The sequence below is a fragment of the Globicephala melas genome, chromosome 14 (assembly GCF_963455315.2).
Source record: "Globicephala melas chromosome 14, mGloMel1.2, whole genome shotgun sequence".
In the NCBI taxonomy this organism is placed as follows: Eukaryota; Metazoa; Chordata; class Mammalia; order Artiodactyla; family Delphinidae; genus Globicephala; species Globicephala melas.
In genome coordinates, this window is record NC_083327.1 from 55,993,054 (window position 1) to 56,016,410 (window position 23,357).

Genomic DNA, 23,357 nt, shown 5'->3' on the forward strand with positions numbered 1-23,357 from the left:
AGAGGGAGCTCCCTGACTTGAACCAAACATCCATAAGGGGCTGACTGTAGGCTGCTGTGCTTTTCATTTTTAAAACAATGATGGGGCTTCCCTGGTGGCGCAGTGGTTGAGAGTCCGCCTGCCGATGCAGGGGACACGGGTTTGTGCCCCAGTCCGGGAAGATCCCACATGCCGTGGAGCGGCTGGGCCCGTGAGCCATGGCCGTTGAGCGTGCACGTCCGGAGTCTGTGATCTGCAACGGGAAAGGCCACAACACTGAGAGGCCTGCGTACCGCAAAAAAAAAAAAAAAAAAGATGTATTTTTCTGACAGAATTTTGACTTTGTGTCTAAATGAGCTCTTTTCCTTTCTCCTTTTCTACTCTAATAGTAAATAACACAAGCTCTCGTGGCAATTTTGTCCTAAATCAGGTTAATTCGATGACCAAATGTGACCCCAAACCGACAACTTGGCATAACCATAATCAAAGCAATGTCTCCAATACTGATTTATCTGCAAAAGGGTTTTTTTTTTATTACTGATGCTCCCCTACCTCCTTCATTTGCTTGCATGGCCTAGTTTGTCTTTCATTTGTAGTACTTTAACTAAGCGTAATCATCATTACCATCTCCCAAAGGAGAGTATCGCAGATTCATAAACAGAACCACTGCCAAACAATGTACCTCTTCTGCGGAGTCAATTCTGCTAGAAGCTGGGTTAAAATGCCATGAAGATGAGAAGCAGCACTTAGGAATTAATTATGTTTTTTCACATTTAGTAAATAGAGATTGCCACGCTGTTTAACAAGTACAATGAGATGAGTCCTCTGGATTTCAAAATAAATGACAAGCAAATTGACAAAAAGGGGCTGGGGGACTTATTTATTTTTGCCAGCATTGTTTCTCAGACTAGTTAATCCAAAGACATGAATCCCCCTGATTCATGTCAGATAATTTTAGTGTCTACCCATCTGAAAATCACTAGTTTCATTTGGGCCTGCTGAGGTTTCCCCATACACGAACAACGTGTTCACAGAGTGTGTCTATGGGATCTGACACAGGAACTAATCCAAGTAGGTGATGCTTTCTGCGGCCTACATTTTGTAAGGCACTGTGGTTCAAGAAGTGAAAGCCATATCTTATTTGAAACTCCTACCCACTTCAGGTGAGCCGAAAGTCAGCATGAATCCCGAGTCAGTACGCTTGTTATATTTTATTTATCTCTTATCTACTAGTAGATTGAGTCATATTTGTAAAACATCATTTGAATTGATTTCAACTTGTCTTGCACAGTAGGCTTCCAACTTGATATACAGCTTGTGTGCAAGCACAAGTAAATTGAAGCTATCTCAACAGAAATTCATGTTTAGAATTACTTAAGGAAGATTTATTTCCAGGGTAGTTCTCTCAGCAAATGGGCTTACGTTCCTCCTGTTATGGAGGAACTGGAATTGAATAGTAGAGGGAGAAGTGGGCTGCAGGTCAGGATTTTGACTTCTGTTTTCAACTTAGCTATTTAACAGTTGTAAACGTAAGTGTCATTTTGACCTCTTTGGATCCAGTCACCTCATCTGTAAAATAAGGATGAGGACAATTGCTTGCCAACGTCAGAAAGTCACTATGAGAATGGAATTAGAGGACTGCAAAAGCATTTTGCTAATGGCAAATCAGCACACAAATCTGAAGCCTTTCTATCTGACCTGCATCATTCCAGGGAATACCATTTTTTCCAAGTACCGTTAAGACTTGGAGACATCTAGAATAAAGCATGGACTGATATTTCTAAAACTGAGACCATTTTTGCTGTCATTCTTTTCGACAATGCTGAGAGGCCCATACGATGAAATTAATTGATTTCCTTCTCATTGCCCTCATTGATAAGATGAAGATAAAAATGGAAAATTTTTCATTCTTCCTTTAAGAATGTAAGAGAAATCAACTTAACCTGTGTATCTTTCTCCTTTAAATTCACCAAACCTTGTTTTTAGTAGCATCCTTGATATTTAGCTTGATATTTTTTCTTATGCCCTACAGTAGACATTAGTACAGTTCATCAAATTTTTAATCTCCTCCTTTTGGAATATTGCATTTCCTTTGAGGGTAGATGTAGTCATAGGACTTGGTTTGGCCAATGAAATCTGAGCTGAAATGATGTATTATTCCTCTCCTCCTCCCCCCAAGCCCTGGAAAAGCATTGAATTGCCAGTTTGAGACTCTGTGGAGCTTACTTAGCTACCAGAAGATCAAAACAGCCTGAAATATTGACAGCACACATAGGTCAGCTACCCAGAATAGTTACCCAGACCTGTGGAGGATTTCACATGAGTAAACTTTTGTTTTCTGTTAAGCCACTGAGAATTTGGAGTTGTCTGTTACCACAGCATAACTGAGCCCATCATGACTTTATTGTGATGCAACCCATGTGTCTTTATTGCTTGAAAAGAAATACGAAATTTCTCCAAGGCAAGATGTTTTCACGTGACTTTTAATAGTAAATTTTTTGGCATGGGTATCAAAAATATTACACAGAATTTACATAATAAATAATCTAGAAAAATCCTTATAAAGAGAGGAGTGTTTTGAGGCTTGTGGAAATAGTGTTGATAGTATACTTCTACCTTTTGAAATTAATGATACGGGTAATCGCATTTTGAAGAAATTATTATGACGAGGGCTCTCAGGCTCTTAAAAAGATTTATGTAACTTGCTCTTGGGAAGAGGTTCAGCCAGGGTTTATGCCCACATGTGTTTTCTCCCCATTATCTTTGACTACCTCCCAAATGTATTCTGTAACATTGGATTCATTCAATCTGCCAGCATTTACTGAGTGCCTTCCCTGTGCATTTGAGTTGCAGCTCTGTCTTCTGCAAAAAGAATACCTAGCTTTCAAGATTGAATGCTAAGGTGAGAAAATGATGTATCCAAGACATCTGACCTGCTATCTAGTATATGTTGGGAGGCAATGTCGAGTAACAGGCTAGCCATTGGGTTTGGGTTTGAGTCTGTGCTGCACCATTTGCTAATGGTATTATAGTGACAAGGCACTTTACTTCTCCGAGCTTCAGGTTCTGGCTTTGTAAATGTGGACAAAAACATGATTACCACATTAGTTTCATTGATATTTAAAGGAGCTATGTCTCAAGTTCCCATGATAGTGCACAGAAGACACTCAGTACACCGTAATTATTATGTGATAATTCTAGGCTAAGGAAAGAGGATACAAAGATGGATAAAGGATCATTGAATCCAAAGAAGGCATAGTCGAGTATGAAAGGCAGACATGTAGTAGCGTTTATGGTAGTATAATAAAGAGTGCAATGGAAGTGTGCATAGAGCATCCTGGTGGAACTAGGGAGGAAGAGATGAATTCTTATATTAGCATTTAATATATTTTTGATGAATGGCTGCAACAATAGCAGATTCTGTCAGTTATTTTCCTTACTTGGTATGGGATTGAAAATGTTTGGAGAAAATGTCTAGCTCGTTCCCAGATGGCCCACTCAGACATTGAATGAACCAGTGAATGATTCTGTTGCCTTTTTAGGAATGAAATAAAAATGATCAGCCTTCACTAATTGAGTAGTACTTTGTGGAACTTCCACAGGACAGAGGCTAAAGGAAGTTCTAAGTCATCATCTTATGTTTTGTCAAAAATGAAATAGAACAAAGCACCTGAACAGCGATAAAATCTTTATGGTGACGAACCTGAAGTAACATTTGTTTAAGTAGAATTAAATAGATATCTTCTATACAAAAAAGGTGAATTAAGAATATAAAAGAGTTTTAAGATCGAATGTCCTGTTGTTTAAAGAATACTTTGGGTTTTTTTCTTTTTTGTGTGTGAAGCATGACATAGCTAACTCTGGTGGAAAATATAGGAAAACAAAAACATTAAGAACAATCTTTAAGACAGTTCCAGGACAGTGTTTCTTATATGATTCCAATATTTTCAATACTAGCTTATATAATTATGTCTTTTCTCTTCATCCATCACTCATAATAATAAAGAGAATAAAGAGAACTAGCCAGATAAAACATTTGATTCAGTTGATTTAGTTGACAAATCTTCGACAGTTCAGGCATCTCCAAACTTTAGTACTTTATTACTATCAGCATTATGGATTTAAATAAATGCAGCCTGTATCAAGAAAATAAAATGACCGTATTGAAGGGAAAAAAAGAATAAACTGCAGCCTTCTTCATGAGTAACACTAAAAACTGTTAAACACATTAAAATCCCGTTTAACAAATAGCAGAACCTAATGAACATTGGGACTGCTCAGTGAATACTAATGTGCAATATTGCTGGGAAAGATGTTTGAATGTTGAAATTTCTCATAGCTCAAAATGGTTACATAGATTAAGGAGAGGAACATCTGTTGTTTCAAAAGACAAATGAAGGTTGGCAGTTCGTTGAAAATATTTTTGTTTTTGTTTTGTTCTATTTTAAATTGTTTCTTAAAGCAGTCAATTACTCATTTTTCTAATTTAAAACATTCCAGTAATCTTTCTTTATGTTTTGCTCATTAATTTTATATTGAAAATCCTGGGATTATATCTATATACAATTGACCAGGCTGCTGTTTAGTAAGTTGTGAAAATCTTTTGTATGATAATCAACTAGTATAGTAATCATGAAATCATCTAATTCTGAAATTAAAGTGATCAGAAATACAAGTTTGTCATGCGACAGTCCATTAATTGCAGACAATTAGATGTCACAATAAATTCAGATGAGTTCTGGCCTCTGGCCTCAAGTCCTAATGCTAGCAGTTTTCAATTTATTTTCTTTGTTAGATAAAACAAGTAAGTTTTCTTCTACTTAATCTGATTTTATTCATCTGAAATGTGGATCCTGGCTTCAGTGTATCATTTGTTATGGAGTATGTTACACATTGTTTGTAATATAACTACATTCCATTCATCTATCCATTTATTTATTCATTTATGTATGTATTTGGTCTTGTATCCATCCATTTATCCACCTATCTATTCATCTACCCACTACCTGTCTATCCTTCTATCCATCCAGAGATTCATCCATCCAACAAAAATGTGTTGAGCATGTATTGACGTGATCACGCTAGGTAGAGACGACACAACAGGGTCTCTGTTCTTAAGGAGTACTCATAAACTCATGTTAGCATAAACAAGTACTATCCTTATTTTAGTAACTCTTCCAAACCTTATGTTGTGTTAAAAATTGCCAGATCTAGGAATTTCACTCCTCGTTATATACCCCAAAGAATTAAAAGCAGGCACTCAAAAATAGTTGTATACAAATGTTTATAGCAATATATTTACAATAGCCTAAAAGTAGAAATAGCCAACCATCCATGAACAGATGAATGGAATAAGAAAATGTGGTATATTCATGCAATAGAATATTACTCATCCATAAAAATGAATGAAATACTGATATGTGTTATAACGTGGATGAACCTTGAAAACATTATGCTAACAGAGAGAAGCCAGACACAAAAGGTCATGTATTATATATGTCCATTTGTATGAAATATCCAGAAGAGGTAAATCCATGGAAACAGAAGCAGATTCTCAGTTGCCAGAGGTTGGGGGAACAGTGGACTAGAGTGTGACTGCTTGATAGATACCGGGTTTTATTGTGGAAGGGGGAGGGGGCTAATGAAAATGTTTGGAACTAGATAGAGATGTTGGTTGTACAACACTGTGAATATATTAAATGACACTTGAAAGTGGTTAGTTTATGTTATGTGAATGTCACCTCAATTAAAAAAATATTGCCAGTGACACTTCATATACAAGTTTATTTGGTGGAAAAAATTACCGTTTGAAAATTTTTTTCAATCTCTGTGTAACCTGAACACTGTAAAACAGTGATTTTTAATGCTTGTAGGATTAAGAAAATTGGAGTAAAAACAATAAAGATTTTAGAAACTTGTTGCTGAAAAGCTTACGACTTGGTTAAAGGTTGTCACTTCTGAAGATACATTTAATGAGCTGATTAACTTTGTTCTCTGGCTTGATTACAACATAGATTCTCAAACTGGCAAGCTCTTTGGTAATTGTGAATCGCCAAACAATAAAAATCTACCACCACTCTTAAGAAAGCAACTAAAAATGCATACCCTAGCAAGAATCAGTTACATCTTTTTTATGGTTAAATAATGGCATATTATGTGTTATGGAGATCTATCAGTCATTTTAAAAAACAATAATTATCATTATGAATCAATAGCAGTCATTTAATTTTGTGCTCTTAGAGTTTATTTAAAATTTATTTTAATACATTAAAATGACAAAAATCTAGTTTTGGGGATAGAAATAGTATTTCTTGTACTACTCATGTAGTCATTTCGATCCTGTTGCAGCAGTCAATATATGTTAATAAAATGCCTAGCATTTTATAACCACGTATATGAGCTATGTACTATATCAAGAGCTTTACATTCATTATTTCATTTAATCCTTTAATCAAGCTCATCGTGTATGGACTCTTGTTTTATCTCCATTACATAGATGATGATATTGAGGCCAAGAGATGTTAAGTAATTTTTCCTAGGCTACAGGACTGGTAGATGTCAGAGACAGGATATGAATCTTGATCTGTCTGACTTCTGAGTTTGTGTTCTTAACAATGAAGATTTTACATTTTGTTTTTTTTAATGGGAAAAAGCCAATAAGACACTAATAACATTTATTTAAATTGTGAATGTATATTGGTTGCATATTTGGAAAGAAATACATACACACACTATACATATATACTATTTATGTAACAGCATTTTTCAGTTTGACCAAACCAGCTTTTCCTAGGAATAATGAATGATACCAAATCTCTGTGCTAAAATCACCAGATTGTACAGAAGTGCCAATAAAGTGAAGCCCGTAAGTACAGAAAACAGTGAATTTAATTTAGGCCCAAAACAATTTAGGAAAATAGTTCTAACTAATTCAACTGAGCATTTGAAAAAGTTTCACTTTTACCTACCAACATGAAGATCTATCTCTGAGAAAAAGCAACCAAAATAATTTCCATCTTTCTTTTCTTTCTTTTTCTTTTTTTTTGCTTCCATTTTTCTTTAAATTTAAAATGTTGGACTGAATATTAATATTATGTCCTTCTGCTTATCTAGTTTAAATATTAAAAATAAGTCAGTCATATGAGTGTTTTCTGTTTTAAAAATTCCTTCAACTATGTTTTTTTTTTTTGGCTGCGTTGAGTCTTCGTTGCTGTGCACGGGCTTTCTCTAGTTGTGGCGAGCGGGGGCTACTCTTCGTTGCAGTGCGCAGGCTCCTCATTGTGGTGGCTTCTCTTGTTGGGGAGCACAGGCTCTAGGTGCGCGGGCTTCAGTAGTTGCAGCACATGGGCTCTGTGGTTGCGGCGTGGCAGGCTCTAGGGTGCACGGATTCAGTAGTTGTGGCTCGTGGGCTCTAGAGCACAGGCTCAGTAGTTGTGGCACATGGCCTTAGTCGCTCCACAGCATGTAGGATCTTCCCAGACCAGGAATCGAACCCATGTCCCCTGCATTGGCAGGCGGATTCTTAACCACTGCACCACCAGGGAAGCCCCTTCAACTATGATTTTAAACTCTGTATCTCAAAAAAAAAGGGGGGGGGTAGTGGAATCAAAACACATAGCCAAAAACCAAGAAATGAGCAAGAATAGTCCTGTCTTTTCAACATTTGATTGTGGTACTGGTTGTGAGCACTTTTAACTGGGCTGACTTTGCCTAATATGATGAATGACCAGAGCATCATGTTATGGATATTCATTTGCCTTCTTTTTCAACATAAAAATTTGCTTATATTTACATCATTGTTTCTGTACTATTCCTCAAGGGATGTAACACCTAGGAGTCTGTTGCTTATTTACCATTTCTTTTTCCTTCTACTCCAGGCTGAGCTCTGTTGGCCTTGAATCTGCTGTCCCCTATCCTACTGACAGAAGCATTGCAGCAGCTGTGGAAGTTTGTCAATGTCCATCAGGGTATACTGGCTCCTCCTGTGAAGTAAGTTTGCAAGAATATAGCTTCAGTGCATTCTAAGTTCCTTCAGCATTATTTTCCATAAACTATTCTAAAATAAGCTTAGTTTTTTCATCAAGGATTGCACAAATGGTAGTGTATTATTAGTTAAAGAAGAAACTCCAACGTCTGCGAAAAAGTCATGACTTTCAAATAGTGTTACTCATGTAATGCCATCTTGAAATCAGGTTTCTTGTAGAGATATTTTGCATTATGACATATAGCTAAAAATCTGATGTTTCTTTAAGTGTTTGTTTTTGATTTAATCTGTTGATGAAATAGGATAAATGATGGTGGAATAATATTTCAATATATTTCTCTTTCATTTCCACCTGAGTACTTACGAGGAATTTAGCACTATTTCTTTTCTTTTTCACCCTTTCTACATTTTTTAATCCATTTTTTAATCTACTTTATTCCTAAGAATACAACCAAATCACAATCATCTGAAGGGCTCAGTCTTTAAAATGTCCAGAACATAATATATGGAAGAAATACCTTGATCTAGAAAATTTTCTACAGGTCTTTGATTTGTCTAGCACCTAAAGTTTGAGATATTTATTGCTGTCTCAATATTCTAGATTTATAATAAGATTAATGTTCCTTACTTAATATCACAGTGTGTCATTCTAAGGTAATAATTTTTATTTACTTTTATGCATTTTCTTTAGGTAGTTTGAAAATTGATTTTACTTGAAATCTGGTCAAAAAAATATAAACACCATTTCCCTTATAGAGGGCATGGCTTGCGGATAAATGGGAACTTAAATTCTTTAAAAATGGTGCCTTTAAGGAATCATCTGACTGTACCAAGATGTTCCACTTCAGCACACTATCCCATTATGCCATTTACAGAAATACCCTAGGCCTTGCTTTGTCGTTTCTCTTGTACTTTAAAATAATGCATGCTACGAGAGGATACTCAGGGCTTAGAGTCATATTGGTGACAAATGTGTTTTCTTTAACTGGGCTCAGATTCACCTATCCGGAAATAAAACTAAATGTAATTCACTGTCACTTTTCCAAAATTCAAATAGAGAAGAGAAAAATAATCATGGAAATGAATTAGCTCTGTCAACCCAAATTTGATTTTACATGTAAAATAAATACTGTACTTGATGAAAAGTATTTTTTTATTAAGAGCCTAGCAGTTTTTATTTCAAACCAGAAAGCTCTCTTTGAACCTTTATGTTCTTATTTCAACTGAAATAATAAATACCTTGATTCTATTCTTGGTTTAGCACTTATTCCCGCATTGGTTACTCTCAGTGCTCCTCATCATCTTTTATACAAATTTAAAATGCCCATTGAATCTAAAATTGTCTGAATATTAGAATTATTTAATTGGTTATGCATTTTGTTTCTTTTCTTTCTTCAAAAGTATTTATTAAGAATCTTTGGTAAATTCTGCCCTAGATGCTGAGGGGATTATCAAGAAGATTACACCACAATCCCTGTTCTTAAAGAGCTAACAGTCTGTCTAGGGAGACAGAACAAATACCTATGAAAAATTGGATCACAGCACTATATAATTAAGGCACCAGTAAGTGGTACAGAACTTAAGTGCAATAATCTTTCAAAGAGATGAGCAATTCCAGTGGAGAGAGACGTCACAGAAAGTATCCTAGGGTGGAAAAACCTCAAATTGGATGCTAAATAATGGTAACAATTAGGTAGGAAGAGAGAGAAGCAAGCGAGTGTGGGAGAGTCAGAACAAAGAAGCAGAGCAGGGATAAGAAAACCTTCCTGTGCCTCTCACATGATAATTGATAAATCAAGTTACTTTGGAATCCATAAAAGAATTTAGTTGAATCAGAAGACAATGAACTCTGGAGTTTCTCTCTGGCTTCTTAGTTTTTTCTACTCTCTAATAATTCCTTCTTTTCTTTGAAACTTCCTATCCTTAAACTCACTATTATCTATTCCTTTCCTTTCCTAAATTCATTTGCTTTTTTATTGAGTTCCTAACGCCAGGCACTCTAGTTTTGTTATCACTAATATCACTGGATCCTTTAAAAGCTGAGTAAACTCCAAAGACAATGTCTTAATTCTAGCTTACCAAAAACACATTCTATAACTCCCTTATAAAATCGTTCTCTTCTGTTTTGTTTGGGTCCACAATGTTGATTCAGAATCTTTTTTTTCCTCATTTCTACTTCTTATAAATCCCCCCACAGTTCATCTTTCAAATATTTTCATACTTTCCTAGTATCATCGTAATTCATTTCACTTGACAAGTGGAACAGGTGAGGAAGTGAAAGCAAAGTTGGGTACTAAAAAAAGTTGTTTTGATTCAAATCTCAGTTCCCTCTTCTATATGATGCCACAAAGAAAGTTTAGATAAATATGATAAATTCAATGAAGAAAATAAACAGGGTGCCTTGATAGAGGTACTGAGAATGGGTATAGGAAGATTAGATGGGAGGGACTGCTTTATGAGAGGTTGTCAGGAAGGTTTTCTGAGGCAGTAGCATCTAAACTGAGTTTAGGGTCAGCTTAGGTAAAGGAGCTGAGGAGGAAATGAAACAGAGTTTGGAGTCGGCAAGGAGCTGAGTTGGGGCAGGTATGGCTGAAGCTTATAGTAAGCAAGTAAGAAAGTGGCACAAGGTATGATTGAAGGAGGCTGGCCATTCAGAGCTTTGCATGCATGATAAGAACTTGTGGTTTTATTCTAAATGCAATGGAAAGAAGGCTTTAAGCTGGGTGATGCCATGATCTGAGTTTTATATTTTTTTGAAAAAGTCATTATAACTACAGTGTGTAGAACCTATTGTACATGGCAGGAATGGTAGGAAGGAAAATGGTTAATATGCTACTGTGGTAGAATGCAGTGATGATAGTGGTTTGTTAGTATAATGACAGAGGATGTAGAAAGACATGTGTTTATTCTAAATATATTTTGGTAGTAGAACCAATAGGACTTACTGATAGACATGCCATGGGAGAGTTGAAAAAACTGAAGGTTTTAAGAATGAGTCAGATGATGAGCTTGAGCAATTGGATGTGGTGCCATTTACTGAGCTGAGGAAAACTGGGAGAGGAACAGCTGTGATGGGGAGGATGAAATCAATGATCCATTTTGGAAATATTAGGTTTGAAAGAGCTGTGAAGTGTATTGTCCGTGTCCAATGTAGGTCCTGAACTCAGAATATCTGTCTGGTCTATAGATATGTATTTAGAAGGAATCATCAACTAGGGGACTAAATAAAATGACCTGGGAGAAACTGTGGAAAGAAAAAGAAAAGTGACTAAGCCCCCAGGAGCTCCTGACAATGAGAAGTAGGTTGAAGCAGAGGAGACAGCAAAGAAATGGGGTGGAAACTTTGGGACTGTAATATCATGGAAGTTTCTAGAAGAGGACTTTTGAGGGAGATAGGAATCAACTAAACCATATCTTGATGAGAGAACAATAAGGTGTTGATTGTAGAATTGTGTATTAGGTTTGGCTCCCTGGAATTTGGTGGCATGGACCAGGGCAGTTTTAATCAAGTGGTGATAGCACAGGACTGATTAGGATGGAATGAAGCATAAAAGGGAAGTGAGGAAGAAAAAACATTTTTTTTTTTTAGTTTTTTTCTTGTTTTAAACTTCTATCGGAGTATAGTTGATTTACAGTGTTGTGAAAGTTTCAGGTGTACAGCAAAGTGAATCAGTTATACATACATATGTATATATATATATCCATTCTTTTTAGCGCAGTCTTACTGAAAAGAAAAACAGGGAGGTAACTGAAAGTTATAGGATATTAAGGAAGTAATTTTGTCTTTTTTTTCTATTAGCTGATTTTTGATGGAGACACTAGATCATATTTTCAAGCCGATAGTAATGATCCAACAGAAAGGAAAGCTATTACTGATGCAGCACAGAGAGGAAATACTGGGAAGACAATAGATAATGGAATACAGATTGCAAGTGCAGTGATATTCCTTTGAGAGCATGAAGAATCCTGCATGCCTGTTCCAGAGGGGAATATGACAAATGGAAATATACACTTATGCTTGTGGACTTGGTAGTGGAAATTTGGCTTCCAATGGCTTTAATTTTCTCTGTGACTAATGAGATGAAATTACTGGCTAAGAGAGGTGTAAAGAGTTGGGAAATTTGAAGAAAGAAGATGGAGTACATGTACAAATGGAGTAGTACATTTGCAGATATATATATATATAACTTATTAATGACAATTCCATGAATATTTGTCCTGAAAAGAGTAAATCAGTTCTCTCCTTGTTATCATCACCCTTAATTTCTACCCCCTTCTGGATATGTAGCTTCACCAGTTTTTAGAAATATATATTACATTACAAAATCTCTTCTATAATGAGTCTAGGGTGACAACAGTTTTAATGAGGAGAAATTATTAGAAGAGGTTAGAAAATTGACACCTTTTCTGTACTGCGCAAATTAAGAGGAAAGTTGTTTTGTTTTCCTTTCAAATATGAAGTATCAGCTCATCCTTTTTTTTTAATGTGTTTGCTATCGATGTTCACATTTAAGAGTCCTCATATCCTGAGGCAGAAGGAACATTTCCAACAATACACAACACAATTCTATATTATTTATTACTTCAGTGGTTTCTCTCTTGTTTCCACTTTCAACTGGGGAAAAAAAGGCCTTTTCATGATATATTATGTCATAGTTAACCATCCAGAAATATGGTAAATAACCCACAAAATGCAATTTTAACTTGATGGAGATCATAACCTCCTAGAGGGCAGTGAAGTTTGTCCCCTTATTTTGCATCCCGTCCAATTTATAGTGACCCACACGGAAGAGAAACTTAAACATGACGTGAACTGAAAGCCAGCACAGACACACAGATACTGTATGGCCCAAATACCCTTTTTCTAATCAGAATTCTATTTTTGGACGGTAAAGTGTCTCACACTTAGAAAGGAAATGATAGATATAAGTAGAGTTCTAGTAGAATAATGCCATAAAATAAAATATCAAGGGAATAAATATATGGTAAATAAATCATAAACTATTTTGTGTAAATTTGAGAAAGCATAATAGGATGGAGGAAGTTGAGAATGAGAGGTATAAATTATATATGTGTGTGTGATCAAATGTTAAGAGCGGATGCTACCTTTCTTCCAAATGACTGCCAAGATTTTCTGAAAGTGACAGAGTTATGGGCAGTTTGTACGTGGGAAAGAGAGGTCACTCCAGAGAATCTATATTCCTTGGAATGACATTAGGTGCTCTCTTAGGCTAAGGTTCTGAAGAATCCATTTCTGTCGGCTGCTTTTTTTCAGTACTTTTTCTTCCATTTTCTTATCTGTGCTTTTTACTTTGCGACTGTCATGTTTCAGTTCTTTATATCTCTGCTTTATTTTGCTGTTTCAGAAGAGACATCAAGCTAATGCTTCTTCTAATCTCATACCTGCCAATAACACTAAGGTTAGTATGAAGCTCCCATGTCAGGAGGAATAGCTCTGTAGCAATATTTCCATAATGGCAGTGCTTTGACAAGCACATTTGCTGGGTTTGCTACCTAAATATTTTCCTTTATCCAATAAAGACAAAAAGCAAACTTTTAAAAAATCCCTGAGACTAACTTGAAGCCTTATCTTCCTTTCAGTCTTGTTGGCCTAGGCACAGACGAGTTAACGGCACTATTTTTGGTGGCATCTGTGAACCCTGTCAGTGCTTTGGTCACGCGGAATCCTGTGATGATATCACTGGAGAATGCCTGGTAAGTGCTTTCTCCTTTGGAGATGCTGATTGACAGGGCTGAAGTCAGCTCAATAGGCCCTGCAATTCAGTTACTACCTTTGGGGCTTTAAATACTTGAGTCAGGAAGTGATTTGATGGCACTCTTTATATTGAACTGAGTTGGAAGCTGGGAACGTTCTTTCATACGTGGTCTCCCTGACTAACAAGCATTAGAAAGTGTTTATTCATATTAGTCTAAGAATTGAATTAAGATCAGATACATCATAATAAAGCATAACTAATGACTGGGATACCTTTCTACCACAAATATATATGGTTTCAATCCTTTCCATAAATCTACCAAAAAATAGACTGTATTTCTGTAACAGGAAATAATTTATATCCCCATAATATGAAAAGTATAAAATGTAACCTCTGTAACAGGCATAATTCAGTTTTTGTCACTTTGAAAATGAGGGAATACTACATTTTTTTATTGTCAAATGTCAGCATTTAACTAAATACAAAGCAACATATATAGATTAAAAAATCATAAATATATGCAATACATATTCACCAGAGCTCCTTACTCCTTTTACAATTAAGTCTATACTTCAACCAGAAAAAAAGCTCTGCAAAAGGCAAAGTACTTTCCATCCTGCTAAGAAGCTTTTGGATTAGAGAATTACACTGAATAGACAATTCTGATTAACTCAAGGGCATGTTAGTTTTATATTGTCTGACATGGCATGAAGCTTGAAACAACACTTCTCATTTCATTAGTCTTGCAGAAACACAATTTGAAATGGTGGCAGTTTAGGAAGATATCATACTCTCATTTCCCTGTAGAATTTAAGGCAGACTCTGTTATCTGTATTTCTTAATGTTCTCTCTTTCTCTTGCTCATTCTTCCCCCCACCCTTTTTCTTCTACTTAAAAGCTTCTGGGAAAAATCCAAAATGAAAATTCAGGGCTTTTGTTTCAATGTGATTTGGCATTTAGGTTTATTGATGCTCTTTCTGTTTTCTCTATAGAAGATTTTGTTTAATTGCATTGCAGTATAAAGCGTGATAGCCTTAATTTGTGGATCAGTAGATTTTTCAAATGGCATTGTTATGAATAGAAAGACTAAGTGATTTTCATTTTAATTATACAATAAGTCTTTTAAAATGTACCTTGGAAAAAATACTGAATTACCTTTAAACACTTTACTAACATGCAATAGGAAATATTCAGCCCAAACCAGATATAGATTTGCTTTACTGAAACCTAGAAAGACAAAAATAAATATTTCATGATACCAGACTTTTAATGTTCCCAATAGTAATATTTCATGTTGCATTCATTAAGTCTAAAATCATGCTGTTAATTCATTTGGTTATGTAATATTTCTAAGAATGAAAGCCCATTGTTTTAGAATAAAATAGTTTCATCCAGCATAATTTTGGGAGGAAGAAGGGAGGGGATCAATGATTATGTGAGACCTTCTACTAATGAAGCCTAGTTTACTGACTTTGTTTCATGGACAGGGAGATAGGCTACTTCAAATAACACAATGAATCTTAGGGAAACAACAGAGATCTTGATGATAGAGAGAGAATCTGGGGTGTTTTCTGAGGTTTCCTCTGTAGCTGGTAAATAGGTGATCATGTAAGATATTTCTGGGGACTTTCAAATTCTCTTTATCTGAAATGGTATTAATAACTAAATGCTGATGTTCCATTTTGAGTGTATTCATTCTAATGTGATCCACAAAGAGAAAAATATTTAAATGTTGCACATCAAAGGCATTCTTACTGTTCAGTTGACCCGCATTTTAGCTTCCTTTTTTTATTATTTATGCTTCCCCCCCCCAAGCACTAGACAGAAAATTTACAAAACTTACAGATAAACTGCTTTTTAGTTTGGCTTTGAAATCTAATTAGAAATTAACTGAAATATTTTTTGATATTAGATCAAAATCCAGACCTCCGTTATAGGGCAGACTTATTATATATTAAAAGGTCATTTTGACTCAAAGTACTTTTGAAGTGATCTAGGAAACACTCAAGCCACATGGGAAGATTGCATACTTGTTCCTTGTCATTGTTCTTTTGATAAGCAATGTGAATAGACATTTGGAAAGTAGTTTTGTAGCAGGACACCTGTAAAAATAACCAGCCCATCAGAGCGAACCTTTCGTCTTTTTCAGTTTGGGTTTTCCATAGTATTGTTGTCTAATATTGTTTTATGGTTTCAACTGCAGAAACACTTGAGTTTTAAGATTAATTTTATTTACATTAACTGAAATATGACATCAGGAAATGTAAGAAACTCCTACATGTTATTTTTCTTTCAAATCAGTAAAGAAAAGCATGGTCTCTGGGTTGTGCAAGATTTTCAGTTGAGTTTTAGAAATACCATTTTCAACATGGTTAAAACATAATCAGTTTTATAATCTTATTTTTTAAAGTCCCTAAGTCTTTGAAGATATAATTTTGATTGTGTCAATCTGACAATATGCAAAGAATATTGCAAAAAACATACTTTTTTTAGTAAGAGGCAACTTTAAACTTGAAGACTGCAAGGAACTAATATGAAGATGAAATCAAAGAGGAAAGCCTTTCATCAAATTGATCCATGTTTTGCACCTTCCATCCCAATGTGCTGTTATTTAGACAAATGTGGATAATAAAGTTAACACCTTTGCTACTTTCATAGAGGGTTGCAAAATAAATTTGAGAATTTTAGATACCTTAAAGAAAAACCTATTTTCAAGTATCACCAGATACTAAAGAATTACCTACTCACTGTCATGAAACTGTCATGAGATTTCAGAGCTTGAAAACTTCATGTATTGTGAGCTTAACTCCCACATTTACAGATTGTAAGCAAGTGGATTACTGGATTTTCATTTAACATTGTCTACAATAAAGAATCTGTCCCTCTCCCCAAGGAATTTAACAAGCTATGTTCAGAAGTGTTTATTTATGGGTGTCTTTTTCTTAAATCCATTTACTAAGTGTAATTAAAATTGAGCTTCTTAAAAATATACTAAAAGAAATAATAATTCAGAATTTTCATTGAATCAAACTGGCTATCCCATTGGTCAATCAGATTAACAAATTTTTACTTTGTGCTTAAAGTGAATTTATATTTTGGCTATTAGCCATTTCCTCTACCTATTTAGTTACTGATGATAAAATTAAAGGTTTTGCACTCCAAACTCTGATGAATTCTTTGGAAATGAGAAAAAAATAGCATTTTATATGCTTGTAAAATTAAAAATGTATTTCAGTCATAATAAATCCATATCGTATGATAGGTAATAGGCATTAGATACATTTTATTGTATCATTGGAGACTGAAGAAGTTATGTTTACATGATGCCAAAACATCATTAAAACTTATCAGTGCTTTATAGACAGTTTCACTTGTTGATTATCTGATTGCTCACCTTTACCAGTCTTGATCAATTTTGTGAACACAAAGTGGGTTTATGAATATACTTTAATTAATATGAAGAAATCAAGATATAAATTACTTTATTTTGATTTTTTATTTTTGAAAAGAACAAGGTTTCAAAAAATACTAATTAACAGAAAAATACCATTTCAATTTTTTAAAAAAGTGTGTGTATGCAGAAAATTATAAGACACTGATGAAAGAAATTAAAGATGATACAAATAGATGGAGAGATATACCATGTTCTTGGATTGGAAGAATCAACATTGTGAAAATGACTCTACTACCCAAAGCAATCTACAGATTCAATGCAATCCCTATCAAACTACCACTGGCATTTTTCACAGAACTAGAACAAAAAATTTCACAATTTGTATGGAAACACAAAAGACCCCGAATAGCCAAAGCAATCTTGAGAAAGAAAAAAGGAGCTGGAGGAATCTGGCTTCCTGACTTCAGACTACACTACAAAGCTACAGTAATCAAGACAGTATGGTACTGGCACAAAAACAGAAACATAGATCAATGGAACAGGATAGAAAGCCCAGAGATAAACCCACGCACATATGGTCACCTTATCTTTGATAAAGGCGGCAAGAATATACAGTGGAGAAAAGACAGCCTCTTCAATAAGTGGTGCTGGGGAAACTGGACAGCTACATGTAAAAGAATGAAATTAGAACACTCCCTAACACCATACACAAAAATAAACTCAAAATGGATTAAAGACCTAAGTGTAAGACCAGACACTATAAAACTCTTAGAGGAAAACATAGGCAGAACACTCTATGACAAATCACAGCAAGATCCTTTTTGACCCACCTCCTAGAGAAATGGAAATAAAAACACAAATAAACAAATGGGACCTGATGAAACTTCAAAGCTTTTGTACAGCAAAGGAAACCATAAACAAGACGAAAAGACAACCCTCAGAATGGGAGAAAATATCTGCAAATGAAGCAACTGACAAAAGATTCATCTCCAAAACATACAAGCAACTCATGGAGCTCAATATCAAAAAAAACAAACAACCCAATCCAAAAATGGGCAGAAGACCTAAAGAGACATTTCTCCAAAGAAGATATACAGATTGCCAACAAACACATGAAAGAATGCTCAACATCATTAATCATTAGAGAAATGCAAATCAAAACTACAATGAGATATCATCTCACACTGGTCAGAATGGCCATCATCAAAAAATCTACAAACAATAAATGCTGGAGAGGGTGTGGAGAAAAGGGAACCCTCTTGCACTGTTGCTGGGAATGTAAATTGATACAGCCACTATGGAGAACAGTACGGAGGTTCCTTAAAAAACTACAAATAGAACTACCATATGACCCAGCAATCCCACTACTGGGCATATACCCTGAGAAAACCATAATTCAGAAAGAGCCATGTACCACAACGTTCATTGCAGCACTGTTTACAATAGCCAGGACATGGAAGCAACCTAAGTATCCATCAACAGATGAATGGATAAAGAAGATGTGGCATATATGTACAATGGAATATTACTCAGCCATAAAAAGGAATGAAACTGAGTTATTTGTAGTGAGGTGGATGGATGTAGAGACTGTCATACAGAGTGAAGTAAGTCAGAAAGAGAAAAACAAATACCATATGCTAACACATATATATGAAATCTAAAAAAAAAAAAGAAAATGCTCAGAAGAACCTAGGGGCAAGACAGGAATAAAGATGCAGACCTACTAGAGAATGGACTTGAGGATATGGGGAGGGGGAAGGGTAAGCTGGGAAAAAGTGAGAGAGTGGCATGGACGTATATACACTACCAAATGTAAAATAGATAGCTAGTGGGAAGCAGCCGCATAGCACAGGGAGATCAGCTCGGTGCTTTGTGACCACCTAGAGGGGTGGGATAAGGAGGGTGGGAGGGAGGGTGATGCAAGAGGGAAGAGATATGGGGACATATGTATATGTATAACTGATTCACTTTGTTATAAAGCAGAAACTGACACACCATTGTAAAGCAATTATACTCTAATAAAGATGATAAAAATAATAAAAAAAATAAAAAGTAAAAAACAATGTGTGAGGGAAATTTTTATATGCCTTGTGGTTTTATTATTTATTGGTATACATTTTTAATTTTTCAATATTCTCATTTTTAAATTATGAGTTAAGCAAGGCCCTCGCAGCTGTAATACATTAGTGCATTGTCCACATCATCAGAGCCTACTGAGGTCCAAATTAATCTCTGATGTAAAAGGCCAAAGTGTCAGAGGTTTTGTAGGATTAGCCATAGTTCTCATTAAATCAGCAGTTTAAGCTGAACAATTGATTTTTACCTAAATCAGGTACAATTTCCATTAAACATATATTATTAAGACTCTATAACTATACACACACACACACACTCACGATCACTTGTATTTCCTTAAAAAAAACAACAAAGAAAAAAAGGAAATACTATTTGCATAATGAAAAATATTTATAATGAATTTCAATCATCTTTTTGTAAATATGCATATGCTGAAACTAGTGTGTAGTTTATAAGCTAGATATTAAATTAACTTTCAGTGCTCTCTCCCAGCTGTAAAATTGACCATTTAATGTGGAAAATTATTCTTTCTGTCGGGGAATAGACTAATGATTCTGTAGATCTATTTTTGGTAACATGTTGATGCTTGAGACTGAAATAATAAACTCTGATGTGCATTTCTTCCTCAGAACTGTAAGGATCACACTGGTGGCCTATATTGCAATAAATGTCTTCCTGGTTTCTATGGTGATCCTACTAAAGGAACCTCTGATGACTGTCAGCCCTGTGCCTGTCCACTCAATATCCCATCCAATAAGTGAGTAACAAACTTAACCTCTCTCATGAGCTGGGAATCCAGTTCTGCAAGTGCATTTTTGATATAGAATTTACCCTTTCTCTTGTCACACATAAAAAAGTAATAGATTTATGCATGAATTTCTCAAGAAGATACTGTGAGTTTTTCTAAATATAAAACATTTAAAGTTATGGCTATTTATTCCGCAGATTTTTTAGTATTTTAGCTCTAGTTTGGGGGATTTAATATCTAAGAGGCAGAACTCAAATAGATTTTCTAAACCAACTCCAAAGAACAGAAGACATATATTATACAAACATAGACATGTGCCCACAGGCAAGCACTTGCACGCACACATACACACACACACACACACACACATACATCTTCATACTGTACTAAAAAGACTACTAATATAAATGCTGCTCATTTGGGTCCCAGTCACACAATATTTGTAACTCTTAGGCAAGTCATAAACCCCTCAAAAAGGTAAAATAAGAAATCAGTTAGTTGACCTTTAAGCATCAGTTCTGTCCCTTAGCGCACGGTTTATCATATTATGTATATATATATATATATATATGTTTATCTTATTGAAATAATTATAATTGTATTATATGATAAATTATATAAATATTGAAATATGGGTAATAATTTGCATCTTATTTTACATAAACTACATCTTGAAAAAGTTTAATGCAAACTTCATACAATTTTTCTAGTCATCCAGGTTTCTTTCTGTCTTTTTTTAAAATTTTCTGTTTGTTCACCTAAAATAATAACCTTTTGTAACAGACTTTGATTTTTGTTTGTTTTTGTTTTGCTTTATCAGTTTTTATTGGACTATAGTTGCTTTACAATGCTGTATTAGTTTCCTACTGTACAACAAAGTGAATCAGTCATACATATACATATGTCTATTCTTTTTTAGACTTTCTTCCCATTTAGGTCACCACAGAACTCTGAGTAGAGTTCCCTGTGCTATACAGCAGGTTCTCATTAGTTATCTATTTTATACATAGTAGTGTATATATGTCAAACCCAATCTCCCAATTCATCACCCTCCCTTCCCCCCTTGGTAACCATAAGTTTGTTCTCTACATCTGTGACTCTGTTTCACCTCTGCAAATAAATTCATCTGTACCATTTTTCTAGATTCCACATATAAGCGATATTATACGATACTTGTTTTTCTCCTTCTGTACCACACTTTTAAAAGTATATATTTTGTCTGCTCTTCCTTTTACCTTTTAGGGGAACACTGTATTTCAGCCGCTCTAATTCACTTTCCCCTTAGAGCAGCCATCCCTTAAGCAAATACGTAAGCAAGACCCTGAAACCAAAAATGTTTTTTATTTTAATGGGGCATATTATGTTGAACAATAATCAACACTTTTTACTAGTAAAAATTATAAACTATAGTTTTAAATCAAAGAAATTATAAAAATTTTTCTTAAAAGCAAGCTTAGTGCTTAATAAAATTCATATTATTTTATGTACTTTCCACCTGTTTCTAAATGCTGTATTAATGCTTGCAGAGCAAAAGTTTTTAATGATTTTTAATGAAATCTGTCAGTTACAGTTTTTTAATGTGAAGCTGTTATCAAGTTCGTCATACTCTGAGGTCTTACCCAAGATATTCCTAATGGAAATGGTCTTTTGTTACTAGAGTCCATAAATACTACAAGCTAAAGACTTTGAGAATAATTCTGTCATTAAATTTAAAAGTCCTCATAGGAACTATGCTTCCTATACTTCATCTCACATGAAATCCTTGTCCTCTTTCCTGACAACCTTCCTTCCTCAGAATTTTCCATCTTAGTCACTGGAAAAGAAGAGAAAGAACTAAGATTTAATGAAAGCAGCCTACTACATTCTAGGCATAGGCTCAAGCACTATATTTGGCATTATTTTACCTTCAAAAACTATTCAATAAGTGGGTCTTATTTTATAGATTAAGAAAAGAGTTTCCGAGTGGGAAAAGAGCATTATAGTGCCAATTCTCAGAGAATTCCTTGATTTAAATGCTGAGTTTCATACTTTCTAACTGTGTGACTCTGGGAAAGTTACTTAAACTCTCTGTGCCTCAATTCTCTTGTCATTAGTTGTGATAATAGGACCCTCTCATAGGGTTCTTGTGAGAATTACGTAAATTAAAATACACAAAGCACCTAAAACAGTGATTGAACATGGTGAGCCTTATTTTGCTCAGTCATAAAATATTAAAGTATCAGAGTTGGAATTTTAAGTTTAAAGTCCAATGTGCTTTCCATTCCTCTACAGTTTTACATTGAGGGCTTCTTTAAAAATCACACTGCATTTTAAGTGATAGCATTAAGAGACTTAAATGGGAAATGGGGTAACTATATATTAGTGATCGGAACATTTTCAGAATTTAGGGCATGAGCCTGGGTGGTTACAAAACTGAAGATCCTTTGGTGACCAGGAATGTCAGAGAAGAGGAAGAAGGCAAAAGGAAATCTGGAAAATAATGAATATGTTGGTCATAACGTGACACAAACCTTGCTCTCTGGTGTACTTGTGAAGGGTCAGATCAAGCAATGGAGAACCTACTCACTCACGTAGCTGAATGGAATTCTCCAGAACCATCCAACGTATACAAAACTTTCACTGAGGTGAGGAAAACAAAGGGATAGCATCTAGCCACTCATCTACATTGCACTCCTTCTCAGCCAAAATGTCAATGGCATTAGCACAGCTGTCAATTCAGCACAGCTGACCATTCATAGTACCATGGGAATCCTAGCCTAATATATTTGCAGAATTATGTAATTTAGTGAATATGTAGACCTTATGAATTTATCTTCAAATTAGACCAACTAATTACCAATTACTCTAAATGCAGAAGAGCCATAAGGGAGAGAACTTTGCTTGGGTAATTATAAGCATTCATGACCCATTCTTCTCTGTTTACTGTGCCTCTACTTTAAAATGGATTCTAATTGTGTTCCTGAAAGGAGAAAGTCAGCAAGCGTTACAATACCATCCGTCAGTGCTAAAAAGGATTGAGGTCCCAGTGTCCAGTGATAAAATGTTCTTTAGTATTGTATTACAGTTCGGTATATTATGCAGATCTTGATTCTTTAAAATAAAGACAATTCAATAATAACAATGTAAGTTACACCAAATATTTAAAGATTCTTAATTTCAGGTGCTTTCATTTACATTAAACAATTATTAAATTATTAAGTAATAATTTTAACTTTAGAATTGGCAATAGAGGGCAAAAAACAATTTTAAATGCCAGCTTTAAATGTGACATTTTTACCAGGAATTATACCCAGTATCTTGTAATAACCTATAATGGAATATAATCTGTAAAAAACCCGAATCACTGTGCTGTACACCTGAAACTAACGATATTGTAAATCAACTATACTTCAATAAAAAAGTGGCATTTTTATAAGTAGAAAGAGGGAACAGTGATGATCCATTTTGTTTAAAAATTTG

General features: G+C 34.8%; 1 protein-coding gene across 1 annotated transcript in view; it reads left to right on the forward strand.

The window, feature by feature from the left end:
* LAMA2 (laminin subunit alpha 2) overlaps nucleotides 1–23,357 on the forward strand; it is a 606,143-nt gene that overhangs the window by 349,717 nt on the left and 233,069 nt on the right. The window contains exons 15-18 of the mRNA XM_060283517.2: nucleotides 7,857–7,968; nucleotides 13,330–13,383; nucleotides 13,565–13,678; nucleotides 19,780–19,907. Coding sequence (XP_060139500.2) covers nucleotides 7,857–7,968; nucleotides 13,330–13,383; nucleotides 13,565–13,678; nucleotides 19,780–19,907 — 408 coding nt within the window. The remainder of the gene's footprint in view (nucleotides 1–7,856; nucleotides 7,969–13,329; nucleotides 13,384–13,564; nucleotides 13,679–19,779; nucleotides 19,908–23,357) is intronic.